This window comes from Athene noctua, chromosome 24 (assembly GCF_965140245.1).
Source record: "Athene noctua chromosome 24, bAthNoc1.hap1.1, whole genome shotgun sequence".
Taxonomy (NCBI): Eukaryota; Metazoa; Chordata; class Aves; order Strigiformes; family Strigidae; genus Athene; species Athene noctua.
Genome location: NC_134060.1, coordinates 525,510 through 543,348, shown reverse-complemented (window position 1 = coordinate 543,348; position 17,839 = coordinate 525,510). Strand labels below are relative to the sequence as shown.

At 59.7% G+C, this 17,839-nt stretch overlaps 1 protein-coding gene across 3 annotated transcripts in view; it reads right to left on the bottom strand.

The window, feature by feature from the left end:
* EPHA10 (EPH receptor A10) overlaps nucleotides 1-6,038 on the bottom strand; it is a 39,800-nt gene extending 33,762 nt beyond the window's left edge. For all 3 annotated transcript variants that reach the window (XM_074926345.1, XM_074926346.1, XM_074926347.1), the window contains exons 1-3: nucleotides 5,930-6,038; nucleotides 5,104-5,168; nucleotides 3,258-3,927 (exon numbers count right to left, since the gene is read on the bottom strand). In XM_074926345.1, the coding sequence (XP_074782446.1) occupies nucleotides 3,258-3,927; nucleotides 5,104-5,168; nucleotides 5,930-6,032 (838 nt within the window). In that variant the 5' untranslated portion in view covers nucleotides 6,033-6,038. The remainder of the gene's footprint in view (nucleotides 1-3,257; nucleotides 3,928-5,103; nucleotides 5,169-5,929) is intronic.
* Nucleotides 6,039-17,839: the final 11,801 nt, after the last annotated feature.

Genomic DNA, 17,839 nt, shown 5'->3' with positions numbered 1-17,839 from the left:
TGGGCTTTGTTGAAATTCTCCTTGCAGATAGTACAAGGGATTGGATGGAAAAGATGAAGCAGAAAGAGACAACTTTACAGCAAATGTCAGGCAGATCCTCTGCATCACGGTTTCATTTACACAAAAGCTCTGGCAATGCACCACAAAGTAAATGGCATGAAGGGGCCACAGTTCACGCCTGGTAAAACTAAGGGTAAAAAGACATCAGTGCCGAGAAGCCTACCGAAAACAAAACAGGGATGGACAGGTGATCACCCACAGTGCAACAGGACTTCTCACTTCCCTGCCACGCATCTGCTGGAAATAGGTTTTAAGATCAGAGTAAGCACAGACCAGCATCTGCCTGCAGATATATATTAGACAAGAAAAGCAGTCTAAACGTATTTACAGTGACAGAACCTCTCCTCTGATTTGAGAGTAGATGTTAAACAGATGCTAAAGCTGCTCGGTTCCACCCTAGAGATGGCTGATCACCAAAATGATTCATCAGAAACGTGCACACCCACGGACGGCGCTGGGGTGCGCTGGGGCTTCTTCGGGGGAGCGCCGCGCCACAGGAGGATGGACAGTGAAAGGCTTTCTCGCAGCATTAATTAACAGTGCCATAAATCCTGCTGGTCTTTTTTCATCTCTCCTAATTTCAGGGTGAGGATACAAATGATCTCTCAGCGGCAGGATGATTTCAGCACTTAAATCACGGTTACAGAGACACTGGCTTTGTGATTTAGTTCAAACAGCTTCCCCGGTTCAGCGGGAAATACAGCTCGTACCTCCCGCAGCGGAGCCCCCACCTCCTGCACCCCGCGGGCGCTGCCGACCGGGCACAGCCCTGCCCGCGGCCCCCGGCACCACCGAGACCCCCCGCTGCGGCCAGCCGGGCCGGGGTCACACCGGCCCAGGGCCTCGAACAGCCCCGGGGCACCGGCCGGTCCCCGCAGGACACCCCGGTGTGCCCCGGCACAAGGGCACAGGGCAGCGCCCGGCCGTGGGGTGGCCTGGGGACGCTTCTCCTTTGCTTCTGCCGTCCCATTTCCTCCAGATTTAGACCCAAGAAGCTGCCCCACGCGCTTGGCCCTAAGCATCACCAGAGATCCACCCTGGATCCGGCCAGGCCCTGCCGGGTCACCGACACGGGGTCACCGACACGGGGTCACCGACACGGGGTCACCGACACGCAGCACCCAGCAGTCAGCTGGGCGAGTGCAGAGGCCAGCACACCCCGCGCTGCAGGCACAGCCAGAAAATCCTCGGAGAAGGTGGAAGGATAAGGGAGAGGACGAGGAGCTGCAAACCTGCACCGAGACAGCCTGGAGAACCGGCAGCTGCCCCCAGCACCGGGACGGGTTCAGCCCCCCGGCTGCCCCCACTCCCCAAAGCAGCCGCATCTGGAACAAACGCGGGGTCCGACCCCTCACGGCCCCACGCGCTGCAAGAGGCTGCGGCCAAGAAGTTTCACTGTCAAGGAGGATCCAGCAAACTCTCACCAGCTGAGCCCTCCAAAGCCACCGCATGGGACCACGCGCAGCAGCCAGGTTTGCCGGGCCATCACCCGCCGCTTCAGCGTCCCCAGACCCCCACCGTATTTCCCTGCCTTCAGCTCAAGGGCTTCTGTCCTTGTTGAAGAATTTCCGCAGCCCTGGATGCTTTCATCAGAAATCTTTTAAAGTTATTCACTTAGCACTATGCTAATGCAGCGCTCTAAAACAAACCAAAAACTCAACCTTAAAAACTATTTTCTGATATTTGACCAGACATCAGAGGTTGCTCCACAGAGAGTGACTAATGACCTGCTTTCTATGAGAGGGGGGAAAAACTTAATTATGTCCATTAAATTACTTCAAATATTTTTCCTTAGAGAATATGAATTATTTAAACTCAACACAGAGAAATCTGAAACATTAGCAAAAGCCTTCTGGGACTCGCTATGTAAATTCCCACTCCAAACAGATGGGGAGAGCATGGCAAGCTGCCACGCAGGCACTGAAGCAATGAACAGCGGTGAGATTTCAATTCGATAGTTTTAATAAGGTCTTCTTAAGGGGAGCACCAAGAGAAAAGCCACGACCCGGAGCGCCAGGAAGGCTTCTCACCTCCGGGGGGAAGGCGGCAACGTTGGCCCAACTTAAATCTGAAAAGCCCCCAGTGGCTCCTCAAGGACAGACCCGATTCCTCAGGAAAAGCTCGCTCTGCCACCGCACCAACACGGGGAGCTGTACCTCTCTGGGACCTGGTCATCTCTTTCCCTCTCAATCTCTTTTTTACCAAGTGAAAGGACAGGGGCCCAAGGTATCACCTGGACACCAGGCACGGGCAGCAAAGGCTCCTTTCGGGCACATCTCACTGAAGAGAACGTCTCCCCTCACAGTCCCAGCTGGTGGCCTGACTTCCCCTCTGCCCCAGAGCGGCCCTGCGTGCAGGGCAGCCACTCACGCTGCCAGTTAATGACCGATAGCTAATTACACCTCCCAGGGGAGAAAAGCCCCCGGTGCTGGCAGCCAGAGGCACAGCCGCTCCCGGGGGGAGACACACGCACAGAGCGGCCCCCGCTCGCCCGGAACCACCGCCGGCTGCTGCGGGCCAGAGGCCGCTGAGCCCACGCTGAGCCGGGACTAGGGATGGAAGGTGCCCGGGGGAGGTATCAGCCTGACACCTCTCCCCTCTCAGCTCACACGCTCCGAGAGAGGAGCGCGGCAGGCGGTGTCCCGGCTCGGGGCTGGTCCCACGCTCAGGGCTGGGCCCGTGCCCGGCGCTCGCCTGCCTTTGGACACGAGATCAAAGTGGTCACAGCACCAGGTCCACGAGAGGGGTGCCGTTAAGGTAGAGGTTATATCCATTTTCACAGCTGTCATTAAACGTAACCTTGCGAGCCGTAAAGTCGCTGAATTATTAAATTGTGTCTAAAGCACGGCAATGGGGACGTTAATGTTCTGGGGTCATTTTAGAGTTACAGACAAAGCTGTGGGAAATGCCTGACGGTATTCACAGCCTGGGCACTTCTGCCCAGCCAAGGCCGCGCTGCCAAGCAGCTACCAGCAACGCGCCCCGCTGACCCGATGGCCACCCCTGTGGCTCAAGGCCTGGCAGTTAGCTGGGAGCTGTTATCCAGCTGTTATCCAGCTGTAGCTGGGGAGCTAACGGAATCGTGTCGCCAACAAAAGGCAGTTTCATTTGTCTGAGCTGTGCTCAGACACCGGGCAGACGGGAGCAACCTGGCAGCGACACCGACAAAAACAGAGGACACCGGCGGCCACTTTTACCTCTGCATCCCCCGTCCTTCTCCTCGAAGCCGGGGCCGCAGGTGCACTTCCCTATGGGGACCAGCCACTCGCCCTCGGCGCTGCAGTGCATCCTGGGCGGATTATCCACGTCCACCTCGGCGTGAGCGACACAAGTGCCCTTAACCTCCACCAAAGTCGCGAAGGCCGTCTCTGCCACCGTGTCCGGAAAGACGGCCAGGTTCTGCACAGTGGCGAGGCACTTCTTGTAATAGACCCGCACGGAGACCAGCGCCACGCAGGCGCCCACGTCCTGGAAGCCCAGGTGGAAGCCTCTCTTGCTCAGGTGCCCAATCTCCCTCAGCTCAGTGTTCAGCTTCATCTTGCGCTCCCCCAGGTCCCCCTGTGTGAAGCTCTCATCGGCAGCGATGGTGTCGATCTTGGTGTGTTTGCTCTCACGGACGCTGCGGCCCAGGTCAGCGTCAGACTCGACGTAGTACAGATTGAAGGTCTCCTTGCAGGTGCCCGTCACGCCAGGGATGCTGTTGCAGTCCCGCAGGGTGAACTTCAGCTCGATGAAGATCCTCTGGCCGTCGCGCCGGGCAATCCAGCCCGTCTGCAGCCAGTTGTTCTGGTTTGGCTCCATGACGTTGCAGACCTGGTACGTGCGTATCGGCTTGTAGTTCTCATCCACACCACTGATTTCTTCCCACTGGGGAAAGAACACAACGGGCTGTAACAGCTCGGGAGCTGCCGTGAGCAAGAACCAGCCACCCCGGCAGAAACACACCGATGGGTATAAATATCACCACCACAAGCCTCTCCACCTACAGGCCATTATATCATCGGCACTCCGAGTCCTTAGCCCACCAAAACCAGGAGCTGCAGCGGCGCAGCGGCGCTGCGGGACCACCTCGCACCCGAGGCTGCCGAGGTGCAAACACGGGGACACAACCAGAGAGAGGGCGCTGGCACCAGAGCTCCTAAAGCAGAAGTCTCATATGAAACTGGACACGCCACCTCCTGAGAAGCCAGAGCCTCCATCTCCCATGTGTGCCGTGGATGTTCCGTCCCTGGGAAGGTCCGCACAGCGTTACCGCATAACGCCAGGCGGGGCTGGGCTACCCGCAGCGGCCCAAGGCGGCCGAGGAGGCGTGACACCAGTCACGGCATCACACCAGGGCAAACGTCTTCGTGAACAGCAGCTTCTCTGTGAGCAGAAGTTTTAGCTGGAACGGGACAAATCCTCTGGCTGCAAGGGAAACAGTATTTCCCCAAAGTTACCAGCAGAGATTCTGATTACTGAAACGATGATTCAACCCTCGCAGCCTTAAGGATGACCTGGCAACTTCCCAAAGCAATTCTTTCTGTGGGTAAATTTATGCAAGATTGCCAAATGTACCCAAAACAGAGTTTCTTCTGCAGACTAACAGCTGGGCAACACAGATGACTCCAGGATCTATCACTATTCCCTCCAAGCGCTTTGTTTCCGTGCTGGGAAACGAACCCAAAGCACCAAGAAACGCGGCGTCTCCTGACCCGCCCTCCCGCGAGCGGCTACAGCCCGACCCTGGCAGCGCCCGAGGGCCCGACCGACCCACCCCTCCGTGCCACAGAGCGCCCCAGAGCCCCCCCGGCCCCTCCAGGGGCTGCCCCCGCCCGGGGCTCGCGCTGGCAACTACGGCCCCAAGCCTCGACCGGCCGCTGCCCGTTTGCTTCTTGCAGGCGCGAAGAACCCGCCTGGAGTCGCTGCTCCGCGCAACCAGCGCTGCCCTCGACGCCGCTCCCGGGGGGCAACGCCACAGCCCGGGGAGACCCCGGGGGCGCCCCCCGGCTCCACAGCGCTGGGCACGAGGGGCTGCCCCCCCCGCAGGCACCCCCGACTCACCCCATTTGACGGGTGCGAGGTCCAGCCCAGCTCCGCCTGCGATTCCTTCGAGTCCAGCAGCACGACTGCGGGGAGAGGAGGCGTCAGGCACGAACCCCGCGCCCCCCCCCGAGCCCGGGGGGCTGCCCCCGGCCCAGCCCCCGGCCCTGCGAGGATGACGCCCCGAGGAAGGCCGCGGCCCTGCCCGAGGGACTCCGGAGGGTCCCCGGGGCACCGGCTGCCCCGAACCGACGGCTCCTGGCGGCGGCTCGGAACGGGCATCTCCCCGCAGGCGACGGCGACCTTCCACGAGGCAGCCCGTGCCCTCCCCGCCCCGAGCGGAGCTCCCCCCGCAGCCACGGTGTCGCCCTCCCTGCGGCCGCCCAGGGGCTCCCTGGCCCCCCCGGCGCTCACGGCACGGCCGGGCGCCGCCGGACGCTTGTCCCGGTGCCGAGGGGCCGGGGGCCCGGCGGGGGGGTCCGGCCGCACAGACCGGCGGGGCTCGGCCCGGCCCCGCACGCTGGAGCCCCGGGGCGGGGCGCAGACAGGGCGGGGGTCGGCGTTGCCCCCCCCCGGACCCGCCGCGGCCCGGTACCGGCAGCGCTGCGCCGCCGGAGCTCGCTCCTCCCAGCGCCTCCGGCGACCGCGGGCGCCGGGACGGGCGAGTCCCCTCGCCCCGGGACCCCCCCCCCGTCCCGTCCCGTCCCGCTCCCCCGACAGCGGCGGCGCATCCGCCCCACGGACCCACCGCCGCGACACCGGGAGAGGACGGGGAAGCGCGCCCGGACCCGACCCGCCACCGGGCACCGCCGCCCGGCCCGGCCCGGCCCGGCCCGGCCCGGCTCACCCTGCTCGGCGGCGGCGCGGGGCAGCCCCGGCAGCGGCAGCAGCAGCAGCAGCACCGGCAGCGCCCGGGGAAAGCCGCTGCCGCCGCCGCGCGCCGTCGCCATGACGCCGCCGACTCCGCGCGCCCCGCGCCGCCGCCGCCGCGCTCCGGCCGCCACGCCCCGCCCCCTGCCCCGCGCCGCCAACCGCCGCCGGCGGGGCGTGGCCGCGGCACGGCACGGCCAATCGGCGGGAAGGGGCGGCGCGAGGGCGGGCACGGGGGCGCCGTTCACTCTTAAGCCTACTGATGGCAGCCGCAGCCCAACGCCCCCGCCAGCCGCCACTCGTTGGACGACCCGTGGGGCTGGGTCCCGCCGGAACGGGCCGAGCGCGGCGGGGCTGAGCTTTGGGCTGCCCGGTGCCGCTGCCGGGGGCGGGGACCGCCCGCTCCGTGGAAGCCGAAGCGCTGCTGGGGCACCGGCAGCCCCGGCTGATGCTGAGCCGCCGTGGCCTTGCGGCGGCAGCTGTAATTAACGGTGCTGCGGGGCCCCGCACCGGGGGACGTTTTCTCCCTGCTGCCGTTAACAGGCAGGCGGTGACCGGTCGGAGCCTTATTTCTGCCCTCGCCCACAAGTGACGCCCAGGAGCGCCAGCTGGGTGTCCAGGCCTCTCTCCTGCCTTCCTGGCCTGAGATTTGATTCCCAGCCTCATCTCAAGGTCCTCCAAGCCCCGCGGCCGCTGTAAGGGAAAGAAACCCCCGGAGCAGGCAGGCGCGGGCGGGGGTCCCGCCAGGCCGGCGCGCGGGGCAGCGCTCGCGGGGAGGCTGCGGGGGGTGGCCGGGCTGGGGGAGGCAATTCCCGGCTGGCTGCAGGCGAGGTGTGTGCTGCGGGCCCACAGCGCCGGGGGAGGAACTCGGCAAGGTTTGATTATCGCTAATTGTAGGTGTTGCAGGTCCCTGCAGAATTTAGTCAGGCTGAACGCCCATCAGTTTCCCACCTGATGGCGGGTACCGTGACGCCAAAGCCTGCTCATGTAGCAACACTTGTTCCTGTGGGATGTTCCCCTCGGTGTGATTATGTGCTGTCAAGTGTAAAACATTGCAAGTCTGGAATAAAAATACCGAGTCTCCACCTAAGACAGCCGGGCCGGGCTGTGGCACCCCGTGCACGGCCCCCCATGCGGGCGGTGGGTGCTCAGACCGCAGCCCTGCACGCACCCCCCGCCCCGCGGAAGGGCCCCCCCAGCCCTCCCCGTCGCTGCTGGGTCCCCCCCGGCGAGGGCAGGGCGGGAGCAGCACCCAGAGCCCTGCCCGGGCACGGAGAGCTGAGCCCTGCTGGCACCTGGACGTGCCCGGCTAAACCAAAACCCAGGCGCGAGGGGAGGGGCGCGGTGAGGGCTGCTGGGGCACCCCCCGTGAACGGCCCCTGGGGGGGCACGGGCTGCCCAGACACGCTGAGCCTGAACCTGCAAGTCAGACCTAAAGCCTGGCCTGCGGTGCCTGGCTCACGCCCGGGTTACTGCAGCGGGAACCCCACGGAAGCCTCCTGCCGCTGGGACTTGCACGTTGCACAATAAGATTAATTAGACATGGTGACTGGGGCCGATTTGCCTCGGGGCCCGGTTTCTGAGCACCCTCCTCCTGAAGGCAGCGAGCCCACCCATGTACCGAACGTCCCCGCAGGACAACCAGGAACCCTGAGCGAGGCCGTACCAGCTCGAAACCCCAGGCGGAAGGTTTCTAACCTGTTCCACAGGCATCTTGCCTTCCCGAGCTGTTTTTAGCACCTGAAGCATGTTTGTGTTCGAGAGGTTCGGGCGGCATTGCCTCCGAGTGTAAATCTGCTGGAAAACTGGGGCTCTTGCCCGGCTCAGAGGAAGATGCTGCTGCTGCGGCTGCTCCGCAGAAATGGAGGGAACACTTTTCAAGCACAATTGGATGTGGCGATATCTGCCTCTAATATTTCTACTTGCTCTTCATGTCTTCCAGCGCTCTCCTCCCACCCCGAAGCACCGGCCCCCCCGTGTTCCAGCTCGGCCCCAGAAACTGCGCCCGGCGCGCCCAGCGACCCCGGGGGGGACCCGTGAGGGGACGCAGACGGCCCCGCCGGGCGCTCCAAGCGAGGGTGTTTCCAGCTCTCCCTCCATTTCTCAGCCCCACACAACCACTACCTCTTCTCTGTGATCACTTGGCTGGTGAGAAAATCCCCGTCCGTCTATCGAGGCTCTTTCAGTCCGGGAGGGCCCAGTCGGGGCCGGTGCTTTGCTGTGGTGCTGCCGCAGCCCCCGGTGCTTTGAGCCCGGCCGCGGCTCCGGGCAAGCCCCGGGTACAGCCCTGGGGACTGGGGTCACGAGTTCATACGATTAAAACTCTCCCTCCATCACATTACAGGGAGGGGAAGCAAAAGACAGGGTTTATTTATAATCTTCCTCCAGTGGAAACCAGAAGTGACCCATTATTACCGGAGATTTTTCAAGCCACCCAGGAAGAAAAGTGATATTTAGTTGTTGTTAAAGGCCCATAACTGCATAACAATTTCATGCTATGTTAACTTCTGGGTTTTCTTTCGCATATAAATTTTTAAGGAGTAAAATAGAAAAACCCAGGCACTTGACCTTTAATCACAGTTATTTGTGTGATCAGTCAAGTGTGGGAAAAAGCTAGTTTGTGCTTGAAAGATGCCCTTTAAAACTAGATTGCTCTAATATGACACACAACTCACATGGTGTAATATATGGGATCTCGCTCGCCAGCCTCTGGGGCACAACAGGCTCCCGTTTAGTATTCATGTGCGGGATCTTGCTGCTGGTATGTTGGAGGGTATTAATGTCATGAAGCAAATCGACACAGACCCCCGGGATGGCTCCATTCACCCCCAAGACCCACGGGGGGGGACATGCATCCGAGTCACCGAAGAACCAGACAGGGAAGAGCATTTTCAACGTATGTATGGAGGATTCGATGTTAGAGATATGGTTCACTAGAAGAAGGGTATGTCATGCTAATGGAGTACAAAGCTTCTCCATTTATCTGAAATATTATTTCGAGCGCTTATAAAAGCTTAATACGAGAACAGCCAGAGGTATTTTAATTACGATTTTGAAGTATCGTGTTGTTTTGGGGAAATGATCTCATGAATTTTTCCTTGGCAAGACTGGATGACTAAAAGCCATCGCTGGGGTGAAGGAAACAGCAGCCTTTTAAACTGAGGCTGCTGGATTTATTCCTCCCCCGGCACGGCTGGTGACCAGGGACGGGCCTCGGAGCCCGCGGACAGGCCGCGGCGCGGCTGGGCCCCGCCAGGTCAGAATCCCGGGACACCACAACACACCCGCTGCCCCCCCTGAGCACTGGCGGCACAACGAGGGCCCCGTTTCAGTGAGCGAGGGAAGAGGAATAGACCCGGGATGTCTGGTCCCCTCCGTCGCTCACATCCAGCTTCCCCCACCCGACCGCCGAGCACTGCCACAGCCACGGGATGAGCCTGGAGGGACAAGGGGGGGAAAGCAAAGAGCCCTGGTTACCCGGAGGGCCAGGGACCTTCAGCGGAGAGCTGGGGCCAGCGCGGCCCAGGAAACGTGTAATTCTCCTCGCTGAGCTATTACCTGCCGTAAGTGGAGACAGAAAGATAGTTTTGAAGCCATAGTGAAAATAACCCTCCTGGAAAAAAAAAAAAAAAAAAAAAAAAAAAATCAATACGAACACCAAGGAAAGAGGATCGGAATCTGAGACCATCAATTCCTGAGATATAGAGTTGAAAGTCTCAGTGGGAGGACAGCCAGATCTGGACTGAAAAACAAAACTTTGTTTCTTTTGCTGACAAATGACTTTATGGTAAAGGACAAAGGAGCCGGGAGGATGCGGGCCTCGGTCTGCGGCTGTGAGAGCTGCCCTTGAAGACAGAAGGAGCAGGCAGAAACCTCACGGAAGCTTTTGCACCTCTTCTTCTTCTTCCACACTTGAAGGGATTTTCTTACAACGGAAAACAAGGGATGTGTGCAATTTCAAAAGCATGCTCCAGGACAAGATTTGCTGTGGTGAGGCCGGAGTCAGAGCAGGCAGCGGCAGCACAAATGTATCCGGCATGAAGCGAACATCCCGGAGAGGAAAGGGGGAGAGTTGGTGCCGTCAGACGACCTGCACCGGTTCTGCCCGCGCCCGGCCCGTACCGGGGCTCGGACACGGCTCCCGGGCACCACGTTCCGTGGCAGCCGCTGCCTTCCCGGCCCTGCCCTGCGCCAGCTCCTCGCCGCTAACTGCTAGAGACCACGGCGAAAACAAAAGTGAATGTAACGCTTCCCTGTAAATCTCAGGATCCAAGCTGCGCAGCCCTGGATCGTGGGCTGCAAGAGGGAAATACTCTGTGTGTTAATTCCTTTTGCCTTCGATGCTGTTTGGCTGAAAATACAAGCAGCCAGAGCTATACATTTGTTTTTAACGGCTTAATTTTTCTGTCAGATGTGTACTCTGTGCTTCAGGATCTCTGTGCTGTAAATGTTTTGCAGCAGCTCTTTAAGCTTTTGAGGTAATCACATAAAAGATCCTTGAATATATAAAAGCAGCTAATCTGAGTAAATCCCTTTAAGCATCTTTACATTTCTTGCTAATGGATTTCTAGGCAGCCCACAGAGATCCACGTTCGAGAAAATAATGTAAAATATAGTGTCTAAATTTTTTAAATGCCTCACATTTGTCATACACTGAGAAAATCCAGAGCTCCAGGCAGTGTAAGATCATTGCACTTATATAAGTAATATTCCGTTCTGTCACCGTCAGTATGAAGCACAGCCTTTCACTGGGGGCAAGGATCCATTCAGCGTTAAATTCCAACTCAACCGGAGACAAATTATCACGCTATTAATTAGAGCCAGACAGGAGGGATCCAGGCGCGGCAATCTGGTGACAGAATCTGAAGGGCAAGCCAAGGCATTTACCGAGCTCCGGGGTTGTGTGTGGCAAACGTCACCCTCTCCCGCCTCGAAAGGCGCCCGGGAGCAGCGGAGGGCTCGCGCAGGCGGTGCCGTGCCGTGCTTTCTGCCGCGCAGAGCCCAGCCGCCGGCCAAGGCGAGGGGATGCCAACTGCTGCGCAGGAGCGGGCGTCCCGCGGGGACCCACGCCCCTCCTGCCCTTGGCCTGCTCGCCCCGCGCTGGGGGCAGGACCCCGCACGCAGCGGGCACAGCCCCGGACCCCCTCCCCACGGGGACGCAGAGCTCACCGCCCGCAGCCCAAAACCTCGCGGGCACCCGAGGCGGGCGAGTTAACGGTCCCGTGCGTCATCGTGCCCTCACTTCGCCCCAGGTGCCGCAGCTCTGCTTGTTCTGCTCCACCACCCCCCGGCAGCCTGACCCGCCGCCGTCCGGCCTGCACACACCGGCTCTGCCCGTCTGGCTGCGTCCGCCGCCGCTCTGGCGGCTTTGGCAGGGGCGTCACTTCTCACAGAGGCCGAGGGTCCCACCTCTCCTGGCGTCCAGGGCTTACGCAGGCTGGCGGCGCAGCGGCGGTGCCGGACCCATCCTCGTGCTGCCTTCAGCTCCCGTCACAAACCCCTGCAAGGGAACGAGCACCTATTTTAAGAGCTGTCTGATGTAATTATCTCTGTGGAGGAGGAAGCGGCGGGTGCACAAGTGCAGACGGGCCACCAAATTCTGCGGGTTTGTTACACGCACTGATGAGACACCCTGTGCCGTTCCCAGGGGACTCAGGCTCCGTGGGGACGGGGGCACGTGGCAGAGCTGGAGCCGGTGACGAGAGCACGAGGCTGGCGAAGCTGCCAGCGGCTGGGGGAAGGCAAGCCCAGCACCCCCGGGCTCCCCTTCAGCAGCACCCGGGGTCCGCCCAGGCTCCCCCAGCCCCCCCTGCCCCTCCACGGCCGGCTCGGCACGGGGGTCTGGGCAGGAACCCACCCGCAGTGGGGGGCTGGCTGGGCAAAGGCCCTGTACAGGGAATTAGTGTCAGAAAGGAGATTTTAAAGGATTACAAATAAACAAAGGGAATCAATTATCTGATAGGAGTTTTTTGTCAGAGGCACACAATGGTGTATGAATTACTGAGGCCGGAGAGCTGAGGGAGTAACGAAGCCAGACAAATCCGATCCTGTCCCAGCCCGCGGCGACACTCAGAGCCTCGGACGGGGCCGATGTCGGGCTGGGGCCCTCTGAGGAGAAAGAATTACGCTTTAGCTTTCCCCTCAGCTCACTCCCGGTGTGGGGAGGGTTCCGTTCATTTTGCTCCTCACTGAGTAAACTGGTGCTTCTGGCTCCACTCTCAAAGGTCACTCCAGGCCACGCTGTGTGGAAAAGGGCCCGACGGCACAGAGACCCCGTCCCCGCCAACGGCCGACACGTGGGACAACTGCGGCGATGGCGTCCCGGCGGCTGCGGCCTTTCACGGAGCGGTGGGGGTTTGCTGGTCACCGGGAGAGGGACAGGGCAGCTCCTTGTGGCGCCCGGCACTGCCCCAGCCGGCGACGCCAGACGGACCCTGCCCTCCCTCGGCCGAGGGCTGTGGCCGTCCCCACGGCTCCGACCCCTGGGTGGTATTGACCGAGAGGAAGCCATTTGGTGCTAATGGAAAAGTAATTTAGAGCTCCAGAGGAATCCAGCTGTAATTTAACACTAATTAATGCCCAATTACTTAAAGTAAGCATATTGAATTTGGGGCTGTGTCCTGCCCCACCCACTCAGCCCCTTCCGAGCCGCAGGATCAGAACCACCGGCCCCCCGCGCTCCCCCAGCCAAGCAGCCCCGGCCCCGTGGCCGATGCCACCCCGGCCTCCGCGCCGGCCCCTCTGCCGCTGGCAGCACGCGTGGACCCTCCCGACGGAGGCGAGTACAGCACCGTTATAACCGGGCTGGGGGGGCCCGACCAGAGACGCCCCAGCTGCCCTGGGGAGGACGGTCCCGCCCTGCAGAGACCCGTGACCAGCGGTGCCGATTCCAGGGCAGGACGCCGACGGGCTTTGCACTCTCAGCCCTCCTGTTCCTGCTCCCCCTCCTCCGGGTGGAAGACACAATTGCAGACTGAGAGCTCAGGTGTAGGGGCTCTGAGAGCCAAGGTCTGTGCTAGAAATGATGATAGACCGCAAGTATAACGCTGCAAACAACCATTATCATAATTTTGATACCAATTACATGTAATTTGAACAAAGGAGTTGTCCTAGCTTTGATTTGCTCTCCTTGTATTCCTGGCTGGTTTCATTAAAATCACTTACAGAGATTTGCAGCAGTTCTGTTTGAAGTGCTGTCATTAGGATTTTCATTTTCGGTGGCATCGGGAATAATTTCACAGCGGGCTGTTTATGTTTTACAAAGGGATCTGCAGCGAGCGGCCGTCACTCTGGTCAGACGTGTTTCAGACGGACGGGTCCTGCTCATCGCGCGCCCGGGCGAGGCGGGTGTCCGGCCTCGAGAGCCGTCCCGGGGCCGAGCCCCCACCGCAGCCCGGGCTCTTCCCAGCCCTCCCGCCACTGCCCCAGGCAGTGTGGCGCTGAATTTGAGATCCAAACCTTGGTAAATTTGAAGACTAAGTGCCGAGCTGGCTCGTGCTGCTCCCGAGGGGACCCACAGTTCTGTCTGTGCACCTCCACACCCCCCCGAGGGGGCACCCCAGAGTGCCAGCGGGCCTCGGGTGAGGATTTCCCTGTGTCAGTGTTTCCCCTGTTTGTTAAGAGCTTTTTTACATTTAAGTCTTTGTGCTAATCACCATTTAAACTCAATTACCAAGATTTCTAACTTTATTGGCCCCTCAATAAAGTGGCATTAAACGTCCCTTAACAACACTGAGGTTACGGCGCTGAGCTGCAGGGGCTCTCCTCGGGGTGAACGCTGTTCTGGCTCCTATTCATTAGGCAATCAAAGATGCAAGTTCCATGACACGCTGATGAAGAAAGACACCTCGGGACCCGCTCTGTAACTCAATCACCGCAAGGCACTCGCCAATTATCCCGTGGTCATGGGGTGAGGGTGGCAGGGAGGTCACGCAGAGCCAATCTTTTTCATTTGTCCGTGCTAAAAGAGGGTAATATACTTTGCAAATGATAATTAGCAATTTACTCCAGCTGGGGCTAATTCCTAGATGCATTTTGCACTCCAGGACTCGGCGCTTGGGCAGACTCTAAACAAGGCCCCAGCACGGTGTGTCCAGCTCCATTAAAGCTCTCTGGCAATTAGCGAGCTCGGCGCGCGGCCGAGAGCTGGACGGCTCCCTGCGCCCGCGGTGCCTCTGCTCCACCCGCCACCGTGCCGGGGGCTGCTGTGCCGGGGAGGGACCACGCTGCCCGCGGGGACACCCGCCGTAGGGGTCCTGCCGGCTCCGTCCTGCTGACGGGGAGCGGGACCCTCCCCAGCCCCGCGCCGGCGCCCCGCGCAGCGGAAGGGACGCTGGGGTAAGGGCCTGCAGCTCAGGGAAGCAAAAAAATTCGGTTTCATTCTAACAGTGCACTTGCATCCTGGGCGAGATTGCCGTGTAGGTTGGGAAAAATACTGCTTGAATAAACAGAAAGGGAGGAAATGCTGGAGAGAGCGTCCAATCTACATTATAATTAGGGGAAAGAATAACAAATGGCAGAAACAACCTGTTCCCATCTGCAGCTGCGGTTTGTTCCTACTGTATCTGAAAGGCCATGCACCATCCGTACCAGGAGCTTTCTCTGGAAACGTATGAATGTTCCATTCAGCAAGAGTGGAAAAAGAGCATCTTTCTGCGTGGATTGCAGATTCTGCTGTAATGAAGCATCAGAGAGAATTTTATCAACCCAGACAGTTACTGCTGTCTCTGCTCTGGTAGCAAAAGCGGGGGGCTGCACCCCTGGAAGGGTCTCCTTGGAGAGACCCAACGTGGGGGCCGCAGTTAAGGCTCCGGGGCCAGGGGTCACCCCCGTGGGGGTCGGGTCTGTGCCCCGCACATCTTGGGGTCACCGGGGTCAGGTCTGGCCGCCCGGCGTCGGAGGGTGCGGTGTCAGTGGATGCATCTGGAGACGTTATTCAATCCCAGACTGACTAATTTATCCATAAACCTTCCTAATGAGGCTGATAGTGTAGGAAAGGAGAGAAAGCAGCATTATTATCTGTAAACAGTGGTGGCTGACAGCATGTTTAATCACAGGCTGCGTAATGGTAACATCGGTGGAGGACAAGACACTTCTCCAATTAGTCACACACCAAAGGCACGAACACGGAGCCTGAAGGTCACTTAACCCACAGTCGAGGGGAGCAAAGATCAAAGCCAGAGGCCGTCCCGGCGAGGGGGACGCACGCGGGGTGGGGGGCAGGCAGGGCTGGGCTGACCCCGACACCTCGGCTCGCGCAGCCCGCAGGCCGGGAGAGCCCAGCTCCGCGCCCCGTGCTGCCTTCCCGCTCCACCTGCCCGCTCCTGACAGGATTTTGCAATCTGCGGTGGATGTGCTAATGGGATAGAGAGGTAAAGAGTTCATCCTACTCACTTTTCTCTGCTTCTTTCCTTTTGTACTGAGCATCTGTCTCTCTCCTGGTTTTCTCTGGCTCACCTCTCCCTGCCTGAGTGCTCCTGAGGTCTGCGGATTAAAAGCATTAATAAGAGCCGGAAATTATTATGTGAATCCTATTTATCACAAAGCAAATGGTATCTAGCGGGCTGCAGCCTTGGGAGCTGCAGCCACTGGCTTACAAGAAATGCTGTCACGGCCGTGGCGTTTCTCCTTCCCAGCACCCCAGTCTGGGAGACGTGGCTGCAGGCTAGCAGGCAGCGGGCCGACCCCCCCCGACCCCAGCTAGACAGGGGGCAGCGACGGCGCGAGAGGTGTTGGCGGAGGCCGGCAGAGGCTGCAGAGGCTGCAGGGAAGCACCGATGTGCTGGGCACCACGAGGCAGCAGGATACGGCCCCGACCCCCGGATAACCGGGGCTGCAACTTTCCCGCTGACAACTCTGCTTCCACGGCAGACAAGATTTTAGCACGTGCCCTCTCTTCTTCCTAATCCCAATATTTTAGGTTAAACCAGTAGCTCCTCTGTGGTGAAATCCAGGTGTTTTGATTTGTCTGTGAGAGATCTCATTATCAGCTGCAGCAACAGAGACTCTGACCTTTCATGTCAGGGTCCCTTTGAATTTACTTTCTGCCCCGAGGTACAAAAGAAACCGTGAGAAATCATTCTTCTTTCCTCCAAGACCCCCTAATTTTCAAGAACTCTTAAAGGGCATAGAAACCTTAACTGGGACAACTTCCACCTTTTAAAAGGTCCTTCATCATGTTTCATTTTGATTAATCAGGCTCCTACTCTTCTGTCACTTCCCCAGTGGAGAGCGCTGGAGGCCTCCCCACAGCCCCTCTCTGCAGAGGGAGCGGCAGAGGAAGGTTTCTGTGGCTGGAAGAGCCGCGGGAAGGCTCCGGCCTCGGTGCCAGTTGCCCTCCTGGTCCCGGTCCCAGTCCCAGTCCCGGTCCCACTCCATCAGCAGGGACACACGACATCGCAGGGGCTCGGGATGCTCCAGCGGATGCTGCCGGTTGTTGATTTCTGCTCCCGGGCACCCCTCGCCCACAGCTGCCTCCAGGCTTTGAGACGGTTCCTGGGGCCACAAACCCTGAGACTCCCGGGTTGGCTCCCGTGAGCACCAGACCCCCAGTGTGAGCATCATGCTCACAAACGGGCCCAACACGGCAGGGGACAAGGCTGCTCACCCCAGCCCTGGCCCCGGCCATCAGGCGCAGGGACCCGAAAGCCCGGCAGACCGACTGGCAGCAGGCAGCTTCCTCTGCCTGCCAGATGACATGCATAATTCAGGCGAAATATTCATTTAAGACCGTCTGAGCCACGGTAATAAAGCAGACATTATGACAATACAGATCAATAAGTCCAGAGAGGATCCTCTGAAACACGCTGCGATTGTTCAAACCAAGTCTTAATTGTGACAGGAATTGATTTCTCTTTTCTAATATCCCTGACTTTTAATTAAAAGGTAGTTAAGTAGACGATACATTTCCAGGATCATTTAGAGGCAGGACAACATCAAGGAGCACGCACTTAAAATGCAGAAACGGTGCCTTGTTAACTAACACCACAGGACTGCAGGGCGGGGAGCTGCTCCGCGCTGGTACCCAGGTGCCCGTGGCTGAGCAGGGCACAGGGACTCCGGGGCCCCGTCCTGGCTCCCACAGCCCCCGCTCCCCTGCGCCCGGCCTCAGCAGGGACAGGGGCACGTCCCCTCTTGTTCCCTCCCGCTCCCCAGGGTCCTCCATCCATCTGCATTTCACACCCTCTTGCACACACGAGCGCCTCTAATAGCTCTGATGAGGCTGCAGACTCCAGCACTTCGCTTTGCCCTTGGACGGCGGCACGTGGCAGCGCAGGCAGGACGGGCAGCGCGGGCAGCACGCCCCCCCCACGCCGGGGGGGGCACAGCCCCAGCACAGCTGTTCCTCTCTCCCATTCCGCGGCCGCACGCTCCGTGGGACGGTCCCGAGACGTGTCCACAGCGAGGAGGAGGCTGGGAGGAGGGAGGCTGGAGCCTCTGCGAAGGGAGGGGATCAGCTCCTCCAGCCTTTCTTTTTTTTTTTTAATTTCCAGGCAGCTTCTTGCCGGCAGTGGTGGCAGCAGCGTGGCACAACAAGACGTGCAAGGAAGCCAACTGTGACCCCGCCAGACGCTTCTCAATCATCCTCAATTAGAGTAAAACAGGCCAAAGCACCTTAATCTGACTGGAGGGAGGCCATTAACATCAGGGACTCCATTAAAAGAAGAAATGGGCCTTTTATCTACTAATCAAGAATCACAAAGGAGAAAACCTCGGAAGACACCCATAAATCCCCTAACGCATCCCCAGGGAAAGCCCAGCCCTGAGCTCACAGCGGGAGGAGCGGTGGCTCCAGCCGGGTTTCACGCCCCAGAGCCGCGGCCGTGGCGGTGTCCGACCGTCCCTAAGCCCGGCCTGTCCGGGACGAGGGGCTGGACCCTCGCAGGCA